The 15,690-nt window shown below is 53.9% G+C and overlaps 1 protein-coding gene across 31 annotated transcripts in view; it reads left to right on the top strand.

Annotated features, from left to right (window-relative positions):
- SOX2 (SRY-box transcription factor 2) overlaps positions 1-15,690 on the top strand; it is an 80,279-nt gene that overhangs the window by 41,287 nt on the left and 23,302 nt on the right. For 24 of the 31 annotated variants that reach the window (XM_072345021.1, XM_072345020.1, XM_072345016.1 and 21 more), the window contains exon 1: positions 4,741-6,182. The exons of 4 other annotated variants lie outside the window; for them this stretch is intronic. In XM_072345021.1, coding sequence (XP_072201122.1) covers positions 5,239-6,182 — 944 coding nt within the window. In that variant the 5' untranslated portion in view covers positions 4,741-5,238. Of the gene's footprint in view, positions 1-4,740; positions 6,183-7,813; positions 8,099-10,705; positions 10,964-15,690 lie in introns of those variants that run through there. 3 more of the 31 variants (XR_011904718.1, XR_011904719.1, XR_011904720.1) reach the window with 2 other exon arrangements.

Here is a 15,690-nt window from a genome sequence, read left to right as displayed (position 1 = left end):
AGGAACAGCGAGATAAAAGTCACCGTCTTGGCTCCATTATGGGCGATGGTGTCAGTGATCTGAGAGTCACTGGAAAGAGATTGCTTTTTTTCTTTCTTTCTCTTTATTATTATTATTTTTTTTTTCCTATGTACTTTCAATCCATGCCTCGGGATTCCAGGGTTTGAGGTGCAACCTTGAAGCACCCCGGGCTGTGCCTCAGGCGTTCCCATTGAATCCGCCAGAGCTTCTTTGGGAAACGTCTCGAATTCAATGCGGGAGTCAGAATAATTCCATCAAAACTGCTCCGGGGCCAAAGAGGACTTCATTTGATTTGGGCGACACGTGTGATCCCATGCACAGACGCGTTTCTACACCTTTTTTTTCTTTCTTTAGTCAATAGAAAGATGGTGAGGGGGAACAAGGGAAATAAAATAGAAACCTCAGCTTTGGCAAAAGACAATGCATTTCTGTGCGAGATGGCCCCTTCCAGGCATTAAAACTTGCAGAAAAAGGTCCCAATCTCTCCTTCCTGCGAGCCTGAGAGAGTTGAGGGGACTTATTCAGAAACTGGAAACCTTCAGCTCTGGATTTTTGTGCCTTTGTGGGTTTAGGCAAAGCAGTTAGCGTTCTTCAGGAGGGGTTTTGTGTTTAATATACATGAGTTCATTCAACTACAATGGGAAAAGAAAACTCATTTGTTCTTATAAAACTAGGAAGGAAAGATAACTTGAAATAGAGCGCCCAGAAGGGCTGTGCTCAGGGGGTGCCGTGCCAGCACAGGGCCTGTGCCCAGCAGCCATCCCACCCATGGTCCACGGCAACTCCTGACCTCCTCCTCACTGCTGCTGCTTGATTTTCTGCTTTATTTTTAAGGTCATGTAAAATAATAATAACAGCTTCCATTCTGCTCTGCTCTGGGATGGAGGGCCGGGGAGGGATATTCGAGATGTGGGGGAGAGTCACCCGGAGTTGGAGGGCTGTTTCTGGAGCCCTGGGAGCAGAACAGGTTTGGACACGGCCTCTTTTCTTGCTGGAAGCCTTCTGAAGGCGATTTGGAGCTCCGGTGTGTGTACATGAGCCGGCTTTGCTGATGTTTATTGCGTACGTTCAACTCGTCCCATCATCTCAGCTTTATGATCGTTTTTTACATTTCTCTTGCGGTCCCACAGAAGAAAGGTGGAGCCGCTCCCTCTTATTTCCTTTTCGATTATTTTTTTCTTCTTTAACGCCGTATTAACGCTTTTCTTTTTTCCTTAACGCCGCTCAAAGTAGCAGCAGAGCTGCTGGTCGCGGTGGTCGCGGGGCGGGCGGTGCCCGAGGGGCGGCTCGAAGCGGACCGCCGGCAGCCCCCGCTCCTCGGGGCACAGCCGGGCCCGGAGCGCAGCGCGGGGCGGCTGCGGGGCCACGGGCTGCCCGCACGTGTGCTCGCCCGGCGGTTCCATTAGGGAGAAGGGGGATGAAAGGGGACGCCGGGAGCAACGCGGAGCTCCCTCCGCATTCCCCAGCTTTCAAGGGTCCTTAGAGCCCTTGAATGAAATTATTGGGCGAAATTGGGGCTGGACGCAGGTTTGTGCCTCACCCCCCTCGATCGTTTGTACGTGTAATGCCACTTCTGAGAGCGACAATCGGGCTACTTGCTGGACAGGCAGGGACAAAAAGCAGATTAAACCGTTTTAAATAATAATAAAATATCCCAAACGCAAGCAGAGTGGATTACACTTGCTGCAGCGCCTCGCTTCCCCCTCCATCCCCCCCCGCGTTCCCTCAGCGGCTGCCCGCGCCCTTCGGGCCGAGCTGAGAGGGTGGCCCCGGGCCGGCGGGGTGCGGGGCCCGGCGGGGTGCGGGCCGGCCCTGAGCTCGGCCCCAACTTCTTAAGTTTGGCGGAGCTTTGGTTTTCATTCTTTCTTTTTTTCTTTTTTTTCTTCATTTTTGTCCCCCCTTTTCAGTGCCCCCAGGTTGTCGCTGCGTCTATTTGTGGAATTATTTGCTGGAGAAAATGTGGCGTTTTCCTCACTTGGAAGCTTGCAGGAGGCTGAAGCCCCCCGTTATCCCCCCGCCCTGCCCTTCCATGGGCCCGGACCCACTCGAAATGGTTTCAGTGAATTGCGGGGGGCACTCGGGGTGTTTCTCCCCACCCTCGGGGTTGGGGCATGGGGTCGTGTGCGGAACGTCCCGGGGAACTTCGGCAGAAGGAGAAGGGGGAGAGGAAATTTCTCTGTACATTTTCGTCTTCGGCATTTTTTATTAGTAGTATTTTTTTTAACGTAATGAAATTAAAACTTTTGGAGCTCACAGTTGACATTTTGCGGAAAATTGAGTTATCAAGGCAGTAATTATTTCACAGGGAGATAAAACTCTCATAGCCCTAACTGTCAAATAGGGCCCTTTTCAGATTTTAATTACAAAATAAAATTAGTCTGCTCTTCCTCGGAAGGGTTTGTGAGTGGCTAAACAGAGCTTTCCCCAATACTGGTGGTCGTCAAACTCTGCTAATTAGCAATGCTGAGAAATTCCAGTTAACAAGGACATTCTCTAAGTCTCTGCAGGTTCCCTGCCGTTCGCCTTCATTTCCATAAGAAGATTAAGAGTGGAGGGGAACACACTCAAATGCAGATGCAGAAAAGAAGCGTTTTTAACAAGCATCATAATAGTAAGATGCTTGGCTAGTTCTCACCTAATTACTGCAAGTTAAACCTCTATTTGCAGCTAAGGACAAAAAATGGAGCTGCAATCTTCCATCTCCACAAGACCGCTTAATAGTTTGCTTAGATTGGTTACTGCCAGGTTCGGAAAAATAATATGAAAATGCGTATATTCTTTCCGATACAGTTAACGCGATAGGCCGTATCCTCGGGGCTCAGAGAGAATCGGCGATTATTAGCACAATAAATACACAAAATCCAAGTCGTTAACGTTCATTTTCTTTTAAAGAAACGCATAACCTGGAAATCAGAGTGCGTGTGCCGCAGAGCCCATCACGGAGGACATTTGCGGACTATTTGCTTAATGCGACCACTTTGCATTTCCATAAATTACACCGAAGGGAGCGCTTTTATAAATCCTCTCGCTCTGAAGCATCACCGCGCGGCTCCCCCAGCGCAGTGCGGCCGTGCGCGGAGCCGCGGGGTCCGGCCGTGTCCCTCCGCGCACCCACCGCCCCCAGCGCAGGAGGCAGCTCCTCGGGGAGCCGGACGGCCGTCACCTCGTTTTCTATAACGCGTTATGATGCAGATACGCCAAATATAGTTGATTGCGTCGATAATTCAAGCAGTTAGTTCAAACGAAGCTGTAAATACCGCCCGATAACGCAGTTGTTGGGCAATTCCCATCCTTTATGGGTGCGATAAACGCGGTGAGGAAGGGGCCCGGCCCCGCGCGGAGCCGCGCTCCGGTATCCGTTTGTTACACCGCCGCCGCCCGCTCCTCCCCGCTTTTCAAACTTCATTATCCCCAAGACTGTAATATTATCATTATGATTTGGAATGTTGTTATCAACCGCAGCCCCGCGCACGACCAATAAGAAAGCTTTCGGCGGCCCTGGCAGCGCGGGGGCAGTCGGGCCGCGCAAAAATCGCGCATCACCCGGTGCGCGCATCCCGCACCGCGCGCCCATTTTCCGACGCTTTCAACCCGTCGCTTCTCTCCAGGTTATATATACACCTTCGAATTACACGCGTTAAAGCCGATAACATTTATTTGCATAATCCAGAGATGCACTCTCGCCCGCCGCACTTTTTCTACGCCTTACCAGGACGGGGGAGGGCGGAGGGGGGGGGCACGGCCGCTCCCTTCCCCCCACCCCGGCTCCCGCTGCTCCGCACCGCGCCGGCAGGGGGCGCCGCAGTGCTGCGGCTGAGCCCTCGCGGGGCGCCCGGGCGCTGCCCCGGCCCCAACCCGCCCCTGCGCGGGGCCGCGCTTCTCGGGGGGCCCTTCTCGGGGGGCCTCGGCGCTGCCGGAGAGCGCGGCCGCGGGCAAAACAGCGCCGTCGGGGTGCGGCAGAGCGCGTAGAGCCGGGCTGGGAAGAGCACCCCCCTCCCCCCCCTCCGCCCCCCTTTCTCTCCCCTCCTTCCTTTGTCGTCAAGTGCGTTTTAGCAACAAAGATCCCAACAAGAGAGTGGAAGTAAACTTAGCCGGGGCTTTGTGCGGCCCCGTGTAGCGACAACAAGAGAAACAAAACTACCTATTTGTCCTGCGGGCCGCCCCCCCGACCGGCGTGCCCACCCAGCGTCGCACCGGGGGCGCGTCCCGGGGCTGCAGGCCGCGCACCGCGTTCTGCTGGGAGGGCCGTCGGGGGTCCTCCGCTCCCGCTTCCAGCGGGCACCCCGCGATGGAAGGAGGGAGAGAGAAGGGCACGGCCCGGACCCGTTCTGCGCGGGGCCCGCTCGGCTCCTGTCGGTGGGGCAGCCCCGGGTCGGGGGCTCCGCTCCCCATGGACGGGGGGAGCCGCCGCACACGCAGCCGGACGGCTCAGGGGACACCGCAACGGGGCGGGGGGTCGAGGGGAAACCATCCCTGCTCCCCTTATGGCTTCTTCCAACATCGACTTAAAAAAAAAAAAAAAAAAAAAAGCAACGTAGCAACAATGCTGTTTACCCACTTCCTCCAAAAGGCGTGTGTGACCTGTTGCTGGAAGGGGAGATACAAAGGCTTCCCAGTGGCTGCCTGGGCCGGCCCTGGGCCCGCCCCCCCCCGCCGCGCCGTCCCGGCGGCTGAGAGCCCCCGCCCCGTTTCATGCAAAACCAGGGGTAGAGACTTGTCCTCAGTGGCGGAGCCGCCGAGCGCTGATTGGCCGGGGCGAACGCATTTATTCCCTGACAAGCCCCCATCACATGGATGGTTGTCTATTAACTTGTTCAAAAAAGTATCAGGAGTTGTCAAGGCAGAGAGAGAGAGTGTGTGTGTTTGCAAAAGGGGGTAAAGTAGTTTGCTGGCTCTTTAAGACCGAGGTGGAGAGAGAGAGAGAGAGGGAGAGAGAGAGGGCGGCAGGCAGAGAAAAGGGAAAAAGGAGGAAGAAGTTTTTTAAATCCGAGGCTCCGGCGGTAATAATAGCAGTTATTAGCATTATTAATCCATCAGCGAAGAGGAAGATTCTGATCTCGATCCAAGTGTGGTTTTGGGGAGTCCCCCTCCCCCCTTTCATACCCCTCCCTAGGAAAAAAAAAAAAAAGAAAAAAAAAAAGAAGTCCGGCTTGGGACTTGGGCGCCGCTCCGCTCCGCTTCTCCGCTCCGGGCTGGTTCCAGGCAAAAGTAGTTTGAATGTACAACATGATGGAAACCGAGCTGAAACCTCCCGCCCCCCAGCAAACTTCGGGGGGAGGCACAGGCAACTCCAACTCGGCCGCGAACAACCAGAAGAACAGCCCGGACCGGGTCAAGCGCCCCATGAACGCCTTCATGGTGTGGTCCCGCGGGCAGCGGCGGAAAATGGCCCAGGAGAACCCGAAGATGCACAACTCGGAGATCAGCAAACGGCTCGGGGCCGAGTGGAAACTTTTATCCGAGGCGGAGAAAAGACCCTTCATTGATGAAGCCAAACGGCTCCGAGCTCTGCACATGAAGGAGCACCCGGATTATAAATACCGACCCCGGAGGAAAACCAAGACCCTGATGAAGAAGGATAAGTACACGTTGCCAGGGGGCTTACTGGCTCCGGGCACCAATACCATGACGACCGGGGTAGGGGTTGGGGCCACCTTGGGAGCTGGGGTGAACCAGAGGATGGACAGTTACGCGCACATGAACGGCTGGACCAACGGAGGCTATGGGATGATGCAAGAGCAGCTCGGCTACCCGCAGCACCCGGGCTTGAACGCGCACAACGCGGCGCAGATGCAGCCCATGCACCGCTACGACGTGAGCGCCCTGCAGTACAACTCCATGACCAGCTCGCAGACGTACATGAACGGATCGCCTACCTACAGCATGTCGTACTCCCAGCAAGGGACCCCGGGCATGGCCCTGGGCTCCATGGGCTCGGTGGTCAAGACGGAATCCAGCTCCAGTCCCCCCGTAGTCACCTCCTCGTCTCATTCGAGGGCTCCTTGCCAAGCCGGGGACCTTCGGGACATGATCAGCATGTATCTACCAGGTGCTGAAGTACCAGAACCAGCTGCCCCAAGCAGACTTCATATGTCCCAACACTACCAGAGTGCACCTGTTCCTGGCACAGCCATTAATGGCACACTCCCTCTATCACATATGTAAGACAAAGGGGCCGGGGGGGGCGGGGGTGGGGGTGGGGGGGAAGGAGAACTAAACAAAACAAACAAACAACAACAACAACAAAAAACTTTTATTAGAAATTCTGGACTTTTTTGTTTTGTTTTGTTTTGTTTTTGTTGTGTTTTTTGTTTTTTTTTTTTTTTTTCTTGGACTATTTTTGTACAGAGAAAACTGTGGGGGGGAGGGGAGGGGGTGGGGTGGGGGGGCAGGGAGGGGGTCAGAAATAAAGCCGACAAAGGAACTTGTATAGAGCTCGGAGGGGAAGCGACTACACAAAACTTTTTAAAAGTTCTAGTGAGAACGGTAGGAACTTTGCAGGAAAGTTCGCAAAAGTCTTCACCGGTAATATTTAGAGCTAGACTCAAAGAGCGGAGAGGAGAACGTTTGAATATTTGCAGGCAACTTTTGTACAGTATTTATCAAACTCCACATGGCAATCAGAATGTCCATCGGTCATAGGGAGAGGGGAGAAATCAAACCCGAGAATTCGCGAGTGATTTTTTTAACACACAGACTCTCCGTGGAGCTCCGTGGCCGTGGCAGCTCCGCTGACGGCAGCTGCGGGAGGAGAGGGAATTATTTTGCAGCATTTGGACGTTGAAAATTGGTTTGGAAATTGTACAAAAGGCAAAAGCGGTAGGAGGAAGACTGGCGAGCCGTGGGCTTGGTTTGCTGGGAGAGGGCAAACGTTTCGATGTACGACGTTTTGCTTTTCTTTTCTTTTTTACTTCTGGTTAAAAAGCAAGGAAAAAAAAAAAAGAAAAAAAAAAAAAGGCCATGAAGGTTCACACGCCGTTTGTTAATTTATAATAACTTTTTGTTTCCAGACTTCATCCCGTTCAAAGAGAAGGAAAAAAAACAAACAACCCCCCCCACCCCCCACCCCAACCTGAACTTACTGTGTTTGAAATATTTTCTTATGGTTTGTAATATTTCTGTACATTTCTTGTGATGATATTTTAAGTTCTTTTTTTTTTTTTTTTTTTTTTTTTTTTTTTTTTTTTCCTCATTTCCTCATTTTCCGTAGTTGTATTTTAAAGATTCGGCTCTGTATTATTTGCAATCAGTCTGCCGACAGTCCATGTATATATTTGAACTAATACCATCCTTATAACAGGTACATATTCAAGTTAAGTTTTTACTCCATTATGCACAGTTTGAGATAAATAAATTTTTGACATATGGACACTGAAGTTCCGTTTGAGTGTTGGATTTATTTTTGTACCGCAAGCTGCTTTTTTGGTTATTTTTTCTTTTTCAATAATTCATCAGAGGAAGGGATCCCCGCGGCCGACAGACTGTTATAAATAATGCAGCCGTATACCGAGGCATGAATATTTTTATACGTATGGATAGGGAGGGACGCAGCGCGATACGCTTTACCGGGACGACCGTCCTCGGGGCACGGCGGTGCGGAGCGGAGGCCCCGGTCCCGTCCGGTCCCGTCCCGTCGGCCACTTGTTGCCGGGGGATCCGCGCTCCCTCCGCGCCCGGCGGTGCCCCTCCGAGCCGTGCGGGCCTTCGGGCCGCGGCGCGGGGCTGCAGTGCTGCTGCTGGGCCCGAGCGCTGCCTTTGTTCCGCACTTCCCAAAGTTTCCGCTCCTCGCTCCGGGGCAGCGCAGGAGGAGGTGAGAGGTGGGGGCGGGGGGGTGGGGGGGGGACTCGGCCGGGCAAAGGTAAGGAACGAGAAAAGCGGCACAAACGAGCAGGACAAAACGAGGCGGGCGAACGGCGGAGACTCGCTCGCGAAATCACAGCTCTTTCTTGAATCCTATTTCTTAAATTGCCAGCGCGGTGTAGCCCCCATTTCGGACAATCTCTGCGGCCGGTCGCAAGCCCCAAAGAGAAGCGCTGGCGCCCGCCAGATAGGAGGAGAGCTCCGCCGTCGGTGCCAGGTAGAGTTCTACTTCGTGCGCTCGGAACCGCCGCCGCCGAGGGCCGCTCGTTGCCGCTGGGCCCGGCCCGGCCCGGCGGGGGCGGCAGGAGGGGAACGGCGGCGCAGCCCCTCTGCTCCCCGGCGGCTCCGCGTGGGTCCGGCGCTGCCAACGCGTCCGCGGCCGCCTCGGAACTGCGCGTGGGGAGGTGCGGGTCTGCACGGGAGGAATACGGCGCCTGAGGAAGTGGGGGGCTGTGATTGCAAAGCGGTCGCGTGTCCTGCTCGTGGCTGTTGTGCTTGTAGGCACGGACGTGGCGGTTTGCTTAGGAACAGGCCGGGTACGAGCGCGGCTCAGCTTTTCTTTCTCGTGTTTCTGGTCGGTTGCCGGATTGCGATTTAGCTCAGGGAGAAACAACAACAACAACAACAACAAGCGTGCAAAAATCACAAAAGAAGAGTTAGTTGGCTCGCTGTGGTTTGTTTCGTTGTGCTGTTCGCCAGGCTCGGCTCTGGCCTCCCTGCTTGGAGCCGGGTGCCCAGAGAACTCCCGTTGCCGGGCTGTGGGCTGTGGGGTTCTGTTCACTGTGCTGCAGCTCAGCTCCCTTTGTCCCTTTTATTTCCGCGCCGTCTCGGTGTTTGAGCACACGGCAATTATTGCACGTTCCCAACCTATTCTATTTCTTGTGCATTAATGCAACGAGTAAAATATATATATATATTTCAGAGCTGTTCTGCGTTTGTAATGCATCTGGGGATTATTCACGTGGTAGTGAGCGCACAGTCCCGCTCCGCTCACCTCACTGAGAAAAAGGGACTGGGAATAAAAGCCCAATCGATACCTCGATTCCATTTTTTTTTTCTTCCAGAGAGAATCTTAGCCAATTAACAGCAATAAAACCGGGCCCCTTTTTGAAGTGCTAACTCAAATAGTCGAGGGGGGTAGCTGGAATCGTTGGTGCTTTTACAATTCGCATGAAGAAGGCGAGGTAATACCATTAAACAAAGACACTAAACCACATATTCAGGCTTAGTGTTTTCAGCAACTTTTTATATGGGCAATTTGTTTGAGCTTAGATTTCGGACTGTGATGTAAAATATATGTTGGTGAAACCTGATCTCCCTTGGGCAGATTCCTCCTATCCATCCATCCATCCATCCATCCATCCATCCATCCATCCATCCATCCATCCATCCATCCATCCATCCATTTATCCGTTTACTGACGATAACCCAAAGCATTTTCTAGGTCCAGCTGAACGCTTTTATTTTTAAAGTGCGACTTGGAAGAACGCCATTGTCCCTGCTAATTTTCAATGCAACGCACTAAGTAACCCCATTCACACCTCAGCCATTATGCCGGGCGTTTATTGCAGCTGAGATGGGGATAGCGGAGCCCGTGGCTGCGGTTTTATTTTGTTATCGGAGCCCTTTCGGGTATCCCCTCGGAACTGCAGCGTGCTCCATCCCATGGCGTTGCGCGGTCCATGAGCGTCGGTGTAACATTTCGCCAACGCTGTGCAGAGCCGCAATGAACCCAAGGATGAGATTAGAGTTTCCCCTGTGATTTTTTTTTACGGCTGTTTAAGGGCCGGGGTGTTAAAATATTTTGCAGAACTGGAGAGGTAGATTAGCGGGGTTTCTTGCCAAAGCCGGGAAGCTGGTATTACAGCCCGTCCCAGGGGGACATCGCTCACATTAACCACTAAATGAATATTTGACAAGGGCTCATTCGGGGGTATTATTACTACAAACGGGTCCCTACTGGACTTTCCGAGGGTCAAAGAGCAATGGTTCAATTAATTATTTAGACTGTTAGGAGATGTGATTGTAATAGCGGCGCTTATTTCTGCAACCGACGGTTCTCGAGGGGGGAAGCGGGGAGAGGCTCCGCTCGGCCCCTCGGGCGGCAGCGGCTGCAGAGGGCACCTCGGGCCCCGGAGCGCGGCGCTGTGCCGGCCTGGGGGGGGTGGCGGTGCCGGGAGACCCCCGCGGCGGCCCAGGGCCCTCTGGGTGAGCCCCTCGCCGGCCCCGACGTGCAGCAGAGCAAACCTTGCGCTCCGCAGAGCAGGCGGATTGAAGCAGTATATAACCCGGGTCCCGCCGAAGGAAAGAGGCCCACTGCTGATAGGTGTGATTAGATACACTTCAGTTATTTAAATCCCGATCTAACTCAAATATTAAAATCTAAAGTGCGTGCGTGATTCCCAAGCGGAGCGCTGAGCCCCGGTCCGCGCGTTGGCCCCTGCCGGGTCCTGACACCGCGGTTCAGCCTTTGGGGTCGGGGGAGGCGGGGGGGGGTGATGGGGGGGAGCAGAAGGAGGGTTATTTTGTTTAATTTCTACAACAAACATGTCCGCAGTAGTAGATACTAAAAAAAAAAAAAAAAAATGTTGGGAGTGTGCGATTAGGTGACAATAATATATGTTGAATGAATAAGAGATAAGCTGCAAGGGGGGAGAGGGAAGCAGTAATTACAAACCCAATTCATTCAGCTTTTCAGGACTTTTGTTGTGGGAGCTCCATTGACGGGCTTCGAGCTGCCAGTTTTCTCACATTAAAAAGAACTGATCAGCGCCTCAGGGGGACAAGCAACACCGCTTAACTGCATAGTGATGGGGTCCTCATTTAGAGCCATTACAACGAGAAAATTAAACAGAGCCTTTGTGTGCACCGGGTTTACTTTTCAATTGCTGACAGTTTATAGCTAACTGCTCAGAGATTGAAGTTTGATTGCGGTTTGATCGCCCGCTAGTTAGCACCGCCGCTAGTTGGGTTTTGGTAATTAAAAGCAGTTTTCTGACGCTGGCCCGGGGGATGCGAGAAGTTTGGTCCTGTTTTGCTTTTGAGGAATCGAGTTCACTTGGCGAGGATATCCGGCGCTGAAGTGAGTGCGGAGGCTTTTTCGCTTATAGACCTGGGGGGTAAAGGGGAGAGGGAAAAAAAAATAGAAAAATAGGAAACACAGAAACGGGAATTCTCGGAGTTGTAAATGTGGCTGTGAGAACGCGGAGAGGCGCGGAGCTGGCCGAGCTCGGAGGCCCGGTTTGGGTGCAGGCCCCGCTGGGTGCTGCACTGCTTGGGGAGCGGGGAAACGAACGGGGCAGGAACGGGGGGAGGAGGACACTGAGCTGCTCGGGGGAGTGTGGCTGAGCCGTGGGAGAGCGCGCTGAGTGCGTTTCAGCGTGTGTGTGTGTGTGTGGATGTGCCTGCATGTGCGTAACTGTGCGCGTGTGCGCCTGTGCGTGCGGGAGGAGGGGGCGTCCAAAAGAGCCGTGATTTTTCATTCCCACTTGCAGAAGTTCAGGAGGAGATGGGCTCGGTCGCACCGCGCGGGGCGTTCCGCAATGGGGGTCCCGCGGGCCTGTAGAGCGCCGTGGGCACAGCCGGGGCAGAGCAGGGCCGTACCGGGGCAGTCTGTGCCTGAGTCGGGATGCGGTTGCCGCCGTCCCGCTCCTAGCAGGGCCGTAGCTCGGTGCACCAGCTCTTTTTCAGAGTCTTTATATTTCTTCTAGTTTCTCGTTATTTCTTTTTCGTTCTTCTCCTAAGCTTTCGATTTGTTTGCATCGTCTCCTCACTCCCAACGGAAAACAAAAACAAAATCAAAATCAAAAACAAACAAACAAACAAAAAATCCTACCCCATAAAAAAACAAAAAAAGAACCTTTCCTTCCTTCCAAGTGCTTCCTCGGCCTCGAGTAAACGAGTGGTTATTTCAAGGCTGTTGACTCCTTCAGGGGAGACGGGGTGGGCAGCCGAGCGGTACCCGTCGGGATTCGGGGAGCCGCCCCGTCGGGTGGAGCTCGGTGGGCCATAGCGGCGGTCCCCGGGGGGCTCTGGGGTCTGCGGAGCCGGGCTGCATCCCCATGGGTCCCCACAGCGCGTCCCTCCCCGCTGAGCAGAGGGGGGGCTCGGGGCAAGCCCGGCCCCCGCCGCCCCCCCGCCCCGGGACCTCGGTGACCCCATCATCGCTCAGCGGTTAGGGCTGCTGACGTCACGAGGGCGCTTTCTGCAGACAGACGTGATGAATGGCGTGTGTGTGTGGGGGGGGAACCCCACCGGTCTGTGGGCCTCTGCCCTGCGCTGGGGGGGACCGGGATGGGAACACCCCCCCCCCGGGAGGGGATGCTCGGGGCTGGGAAAGCAGCCCCCGACCCAGACTGCAGCCCGTCCTCCCAGAGCGATGGGTCCTTTAAGCCCTTACAAATTGCCAAACTTGCGGAAGACACAGAAATAATTAATGTATTAAAACAAGCGGCGAATTCCTCAGGAGGCACCTTATCAACTCCAGCCACACTGCTTCATCCCTCCTCGTATGCTAATGCCCCGTGACGTCACCGGCGCCAGATTGAATGGGAATCAGTTATGAAATTATTAGTTTTAGCTCCAAAAGCAATCTGCCGCTCCGCGAGTGGGGCCGGCACTCCGCGGCCTTCGCCCCCGTTCTCCCCACGTTACGCACACGCTGCGCCCGCGGCTTTTCCCACCGCAGCGGTCCGTGTTCCCGAAGCACGCATCCGAGCGGGGTTTGGTGTAAAGAAACCGATCGGTTCACGGGGTCCCGAGCGTGAGCCGGCAGCGCCTTATCGGTACTCGCGGTACACCCGACAGCAGGCAGTAGGATTTGCTCCTGCTGTTCAGGTAGGAGAGAGCTCCTCGGGATCGATGGCCGCTCGGTCCCACGGAGGGGCTGCGCCAGGGTGTGAGGAGCGGCAGACAGGAGCGTGTATTTTGGTCGGAGAGAAGCAAACGGGCCTCGAAGAGGGGAAGGATATATATTTATTTCTATAGGAGGTTTAAAATAAAAAGATTTCTTCTCTCGGTTTTGAAAAGGAGCGTAACCCAGCGGTGCGGGGCCACGAGAGCCGAGCGGGGAACAATGGGAATTAACACCGTTCCAATCGCTGAGGCCACTCTAATTAGATGTCTGGATCCGGCGAGATCAAATGCCTGAATCTAAAACCCCGGGCTCGGTTTCTTTCGCTTGCAAATGCTTCTGAAAAACGATTTGGGAAGAAACAAACTCGACCGTTTCCCAGAGCCCCAACCCCCCCCTCCCCCAACTCCCCCCCAAGAGTTCCGCCGGCCCAGACTTTGCCCCCCGCTGTCCCCGGCCGCGCTGTGTCCCCCCGGGTGGCCGCGGTCCCCGGGCTGTGCCCCGCGGCGACACGGGCACGGGAATTGCCGGCAGCGCTCCGGGACGCTTTGCTCTCTTGGGCCCTTTCTTCGATTCTCCAGAGAGCTCCTCTGCCATGAATTATGGATCAGCCCCGGGATCGGCCCCGCGTTCCCGGCCCGGGGCTCCGGGGGGCACCGAGGTGGCACTGCTGCGGCACTCCCCCCATCTCCGTCCTCCTGCTGCCGTCTCCTCAGCGCACGGGGACGGGAAGGAGAAAGGGAAAAAGTTGTGACCGGCTGAGTGAGGAGTGAGCTTTCTGACTAATGAAATCCGAAATGAGTTGCGAATATCAAGTATTGTAAGATTTCTTCCCTGCCCCCCCCCGGCACTGATTGGCAATACTCTTTTTTTATTTTCTTTCTTTCTTCTTTTTTTTTTTTTTTTTTTTTTTTCCTTGTGTGTTGGTTTGAAAAGCAGGAAGAAATGTAATGAATTGAGTGCTGTCAGAGATGTCTTCTGTGTTGATGTGGTGAATGGCAGTAGCTCCCTGATCCAGTGCAGGTGCAGTAGAGCTGGGGAATAAAAGAGGGGGGCTCTCTGTTCAGTGGAAAAAGCACATTCCCTACAATAGACCACACACTGCCAGCCAGCACGGCATCAGCTCACACTCAGACTTTTTTCGCCTCTTTCCACAGTCCTGAGCTCACAAAATGGCTATACATTAGCCCTAGTTAGGGTTTGCTTTTAATGAACAGTTGTGACTCCTTTTGACCAACATTTAAATCTGCTGTGCTCGCTCTGAAGACAGGTCTGTTTTGATCACAGGTTTTACAGACTGGCCCAGTCCCTTCCAAGGCGGCTCAGACCGGGCCATCAGCAGCGTCCTATTGCAAAAAAGAAAAGAAAAAGAAAGAACAAAAGGCTCTCGATTAAGAAACTGCCTTCTTCGAGAGCTCCGAGCAGGGAAAGTTGGTGGTGGTTTTTCTTTTTTATTATATATAATAAACTGGCGTGGGGAGGAGGAGAGACCCTGTTTTTAAATGGATGAGATGGTCTAATCCTACACACGAACGCATATTAATCCTGTTTAGAGATAACCTGTCTCCTTTTTGGCTTAATATATTATCCTTATACACGGATAGAAACTTTGCGGTCCTACTAATTCGGCGTGGATTGGTTTTTCTTGGCTTCTTTCCGTCACTTTTATCATTATTATTATGATCGTTTTTTTTATTCCCCGTGATCTGTTTGGGGAAAGCCCGATGTTACACACTCGGTTCCTCGAGTTTTATTCGGAGTGACTCGCAGGGTGGGGGCTGACCTCACAGCCCGGGGCCTCTGGCCGTGCCCCCCCCTTCCACCCCCTGTCCTACCGCGGCCGCGCACCTCGCCGACTCCTCGGGGCGGCCCGGAGCAGCCCCCGCGCCCGCTGCTTCCTCGCAGCCGTCCTGCAAGAAGCACGTTAAGCTCTTTTGGCTGTAGCTGCTGATGCATTGCGCTGGGGAAAATTGCTCTGTGTTTGCTTATAAAGAGCCACGTTACTGTGAAAGTTCTCCCCCCCCCCCCCCCGCCCCCCCTCCCCAATCGTGGTAACAAATAGCGTCAGCTTCTGGAACGGTTTGGCAAAAGCACTCCTCGCCTGATCACCGCTAAACGGGGGAGGCTGACAGAGAACCTGACCCCCCTCACACACACTGTAACGCGACATGGTCGCGGCAGATGACGGTGGAAATCAGTCAGATTCCGGTGGGTGCTGCAAGCGCGTTCCCAGGGGTCAGCTCTCGTCACCCCGAGCACAAAAGAGCGGATCTTGGTGAGGCGTAAGGGAAAAGATAATATTGATACGAAAAGGAAAAAGAAAAAACAAAAACAAAAAACGGACGGTTTTCACTTTGTTTTCGGGACGTTTCCAACGGGTCTCTGCGGCCGGAGCATCACCCGGCAGCGGAGGTGGGAGCCAACAAGTGTGAGCCCCCCCGGCAGCCGCCCCCGGTCCCGCTGCGCTGCGCAGCGCCGCGCGGTGCCCTCCGGGCGGTGCCGGACGGGGGGCGGCCGTTCCCACCGCAGCCCCCGCGCTGCTCGCAGCCTTTGTGTCCCGGCGCTGCGCACACCCGTAATTAATCCTCCTGCTTACCGCTTACATCCCGGACCCAAGGGGCAACTCAAACCTATTTAGATCGCCTTGGTTGGTTGCACAAATTTAAGTGGCAAATGAGTTATAAACCTAATAACTGCTTTAATAAAAATAATTATTTGATTATGGCGGAGTACGTTTGGCGGAGTGCAAGGATGCGTCTGGGTCCGCGTTTGGGTGGCGCTGAGATTCGTCTTCGGGTAGAAATCTTTTAAAAACAGAGTTCCAAATAATAATAATAGTAATAGCAATAATAACAATAATAGTAAGAATAATAATAACACACCTAACCCCAACCCCAAAAGCCATCGAAATGCCAATCCGAAACCCAACCTCGCACCAACCAAACAGTTCCCGATCC

The sequence above is a fragment of the Excalfactoria chinensis genome, chromosome 9 (assembly GCF_039878825.1).
Source record: "Excalfactoria chinensis isolate bCotChi1 chromosome 9, bCotChi1.hap2, whole genome shotgun sequence".
Taxonomy (NCBI): domain Eukaryota; kingdom Metazoa; phylum Chordata; class Aves; order Galliformes; family Phasianidae; genus Excalfactoria; species Excalfactoria chinensis.
This window is presented reverse-complemented; position numbering and strand designations above follow the sequence as displayed.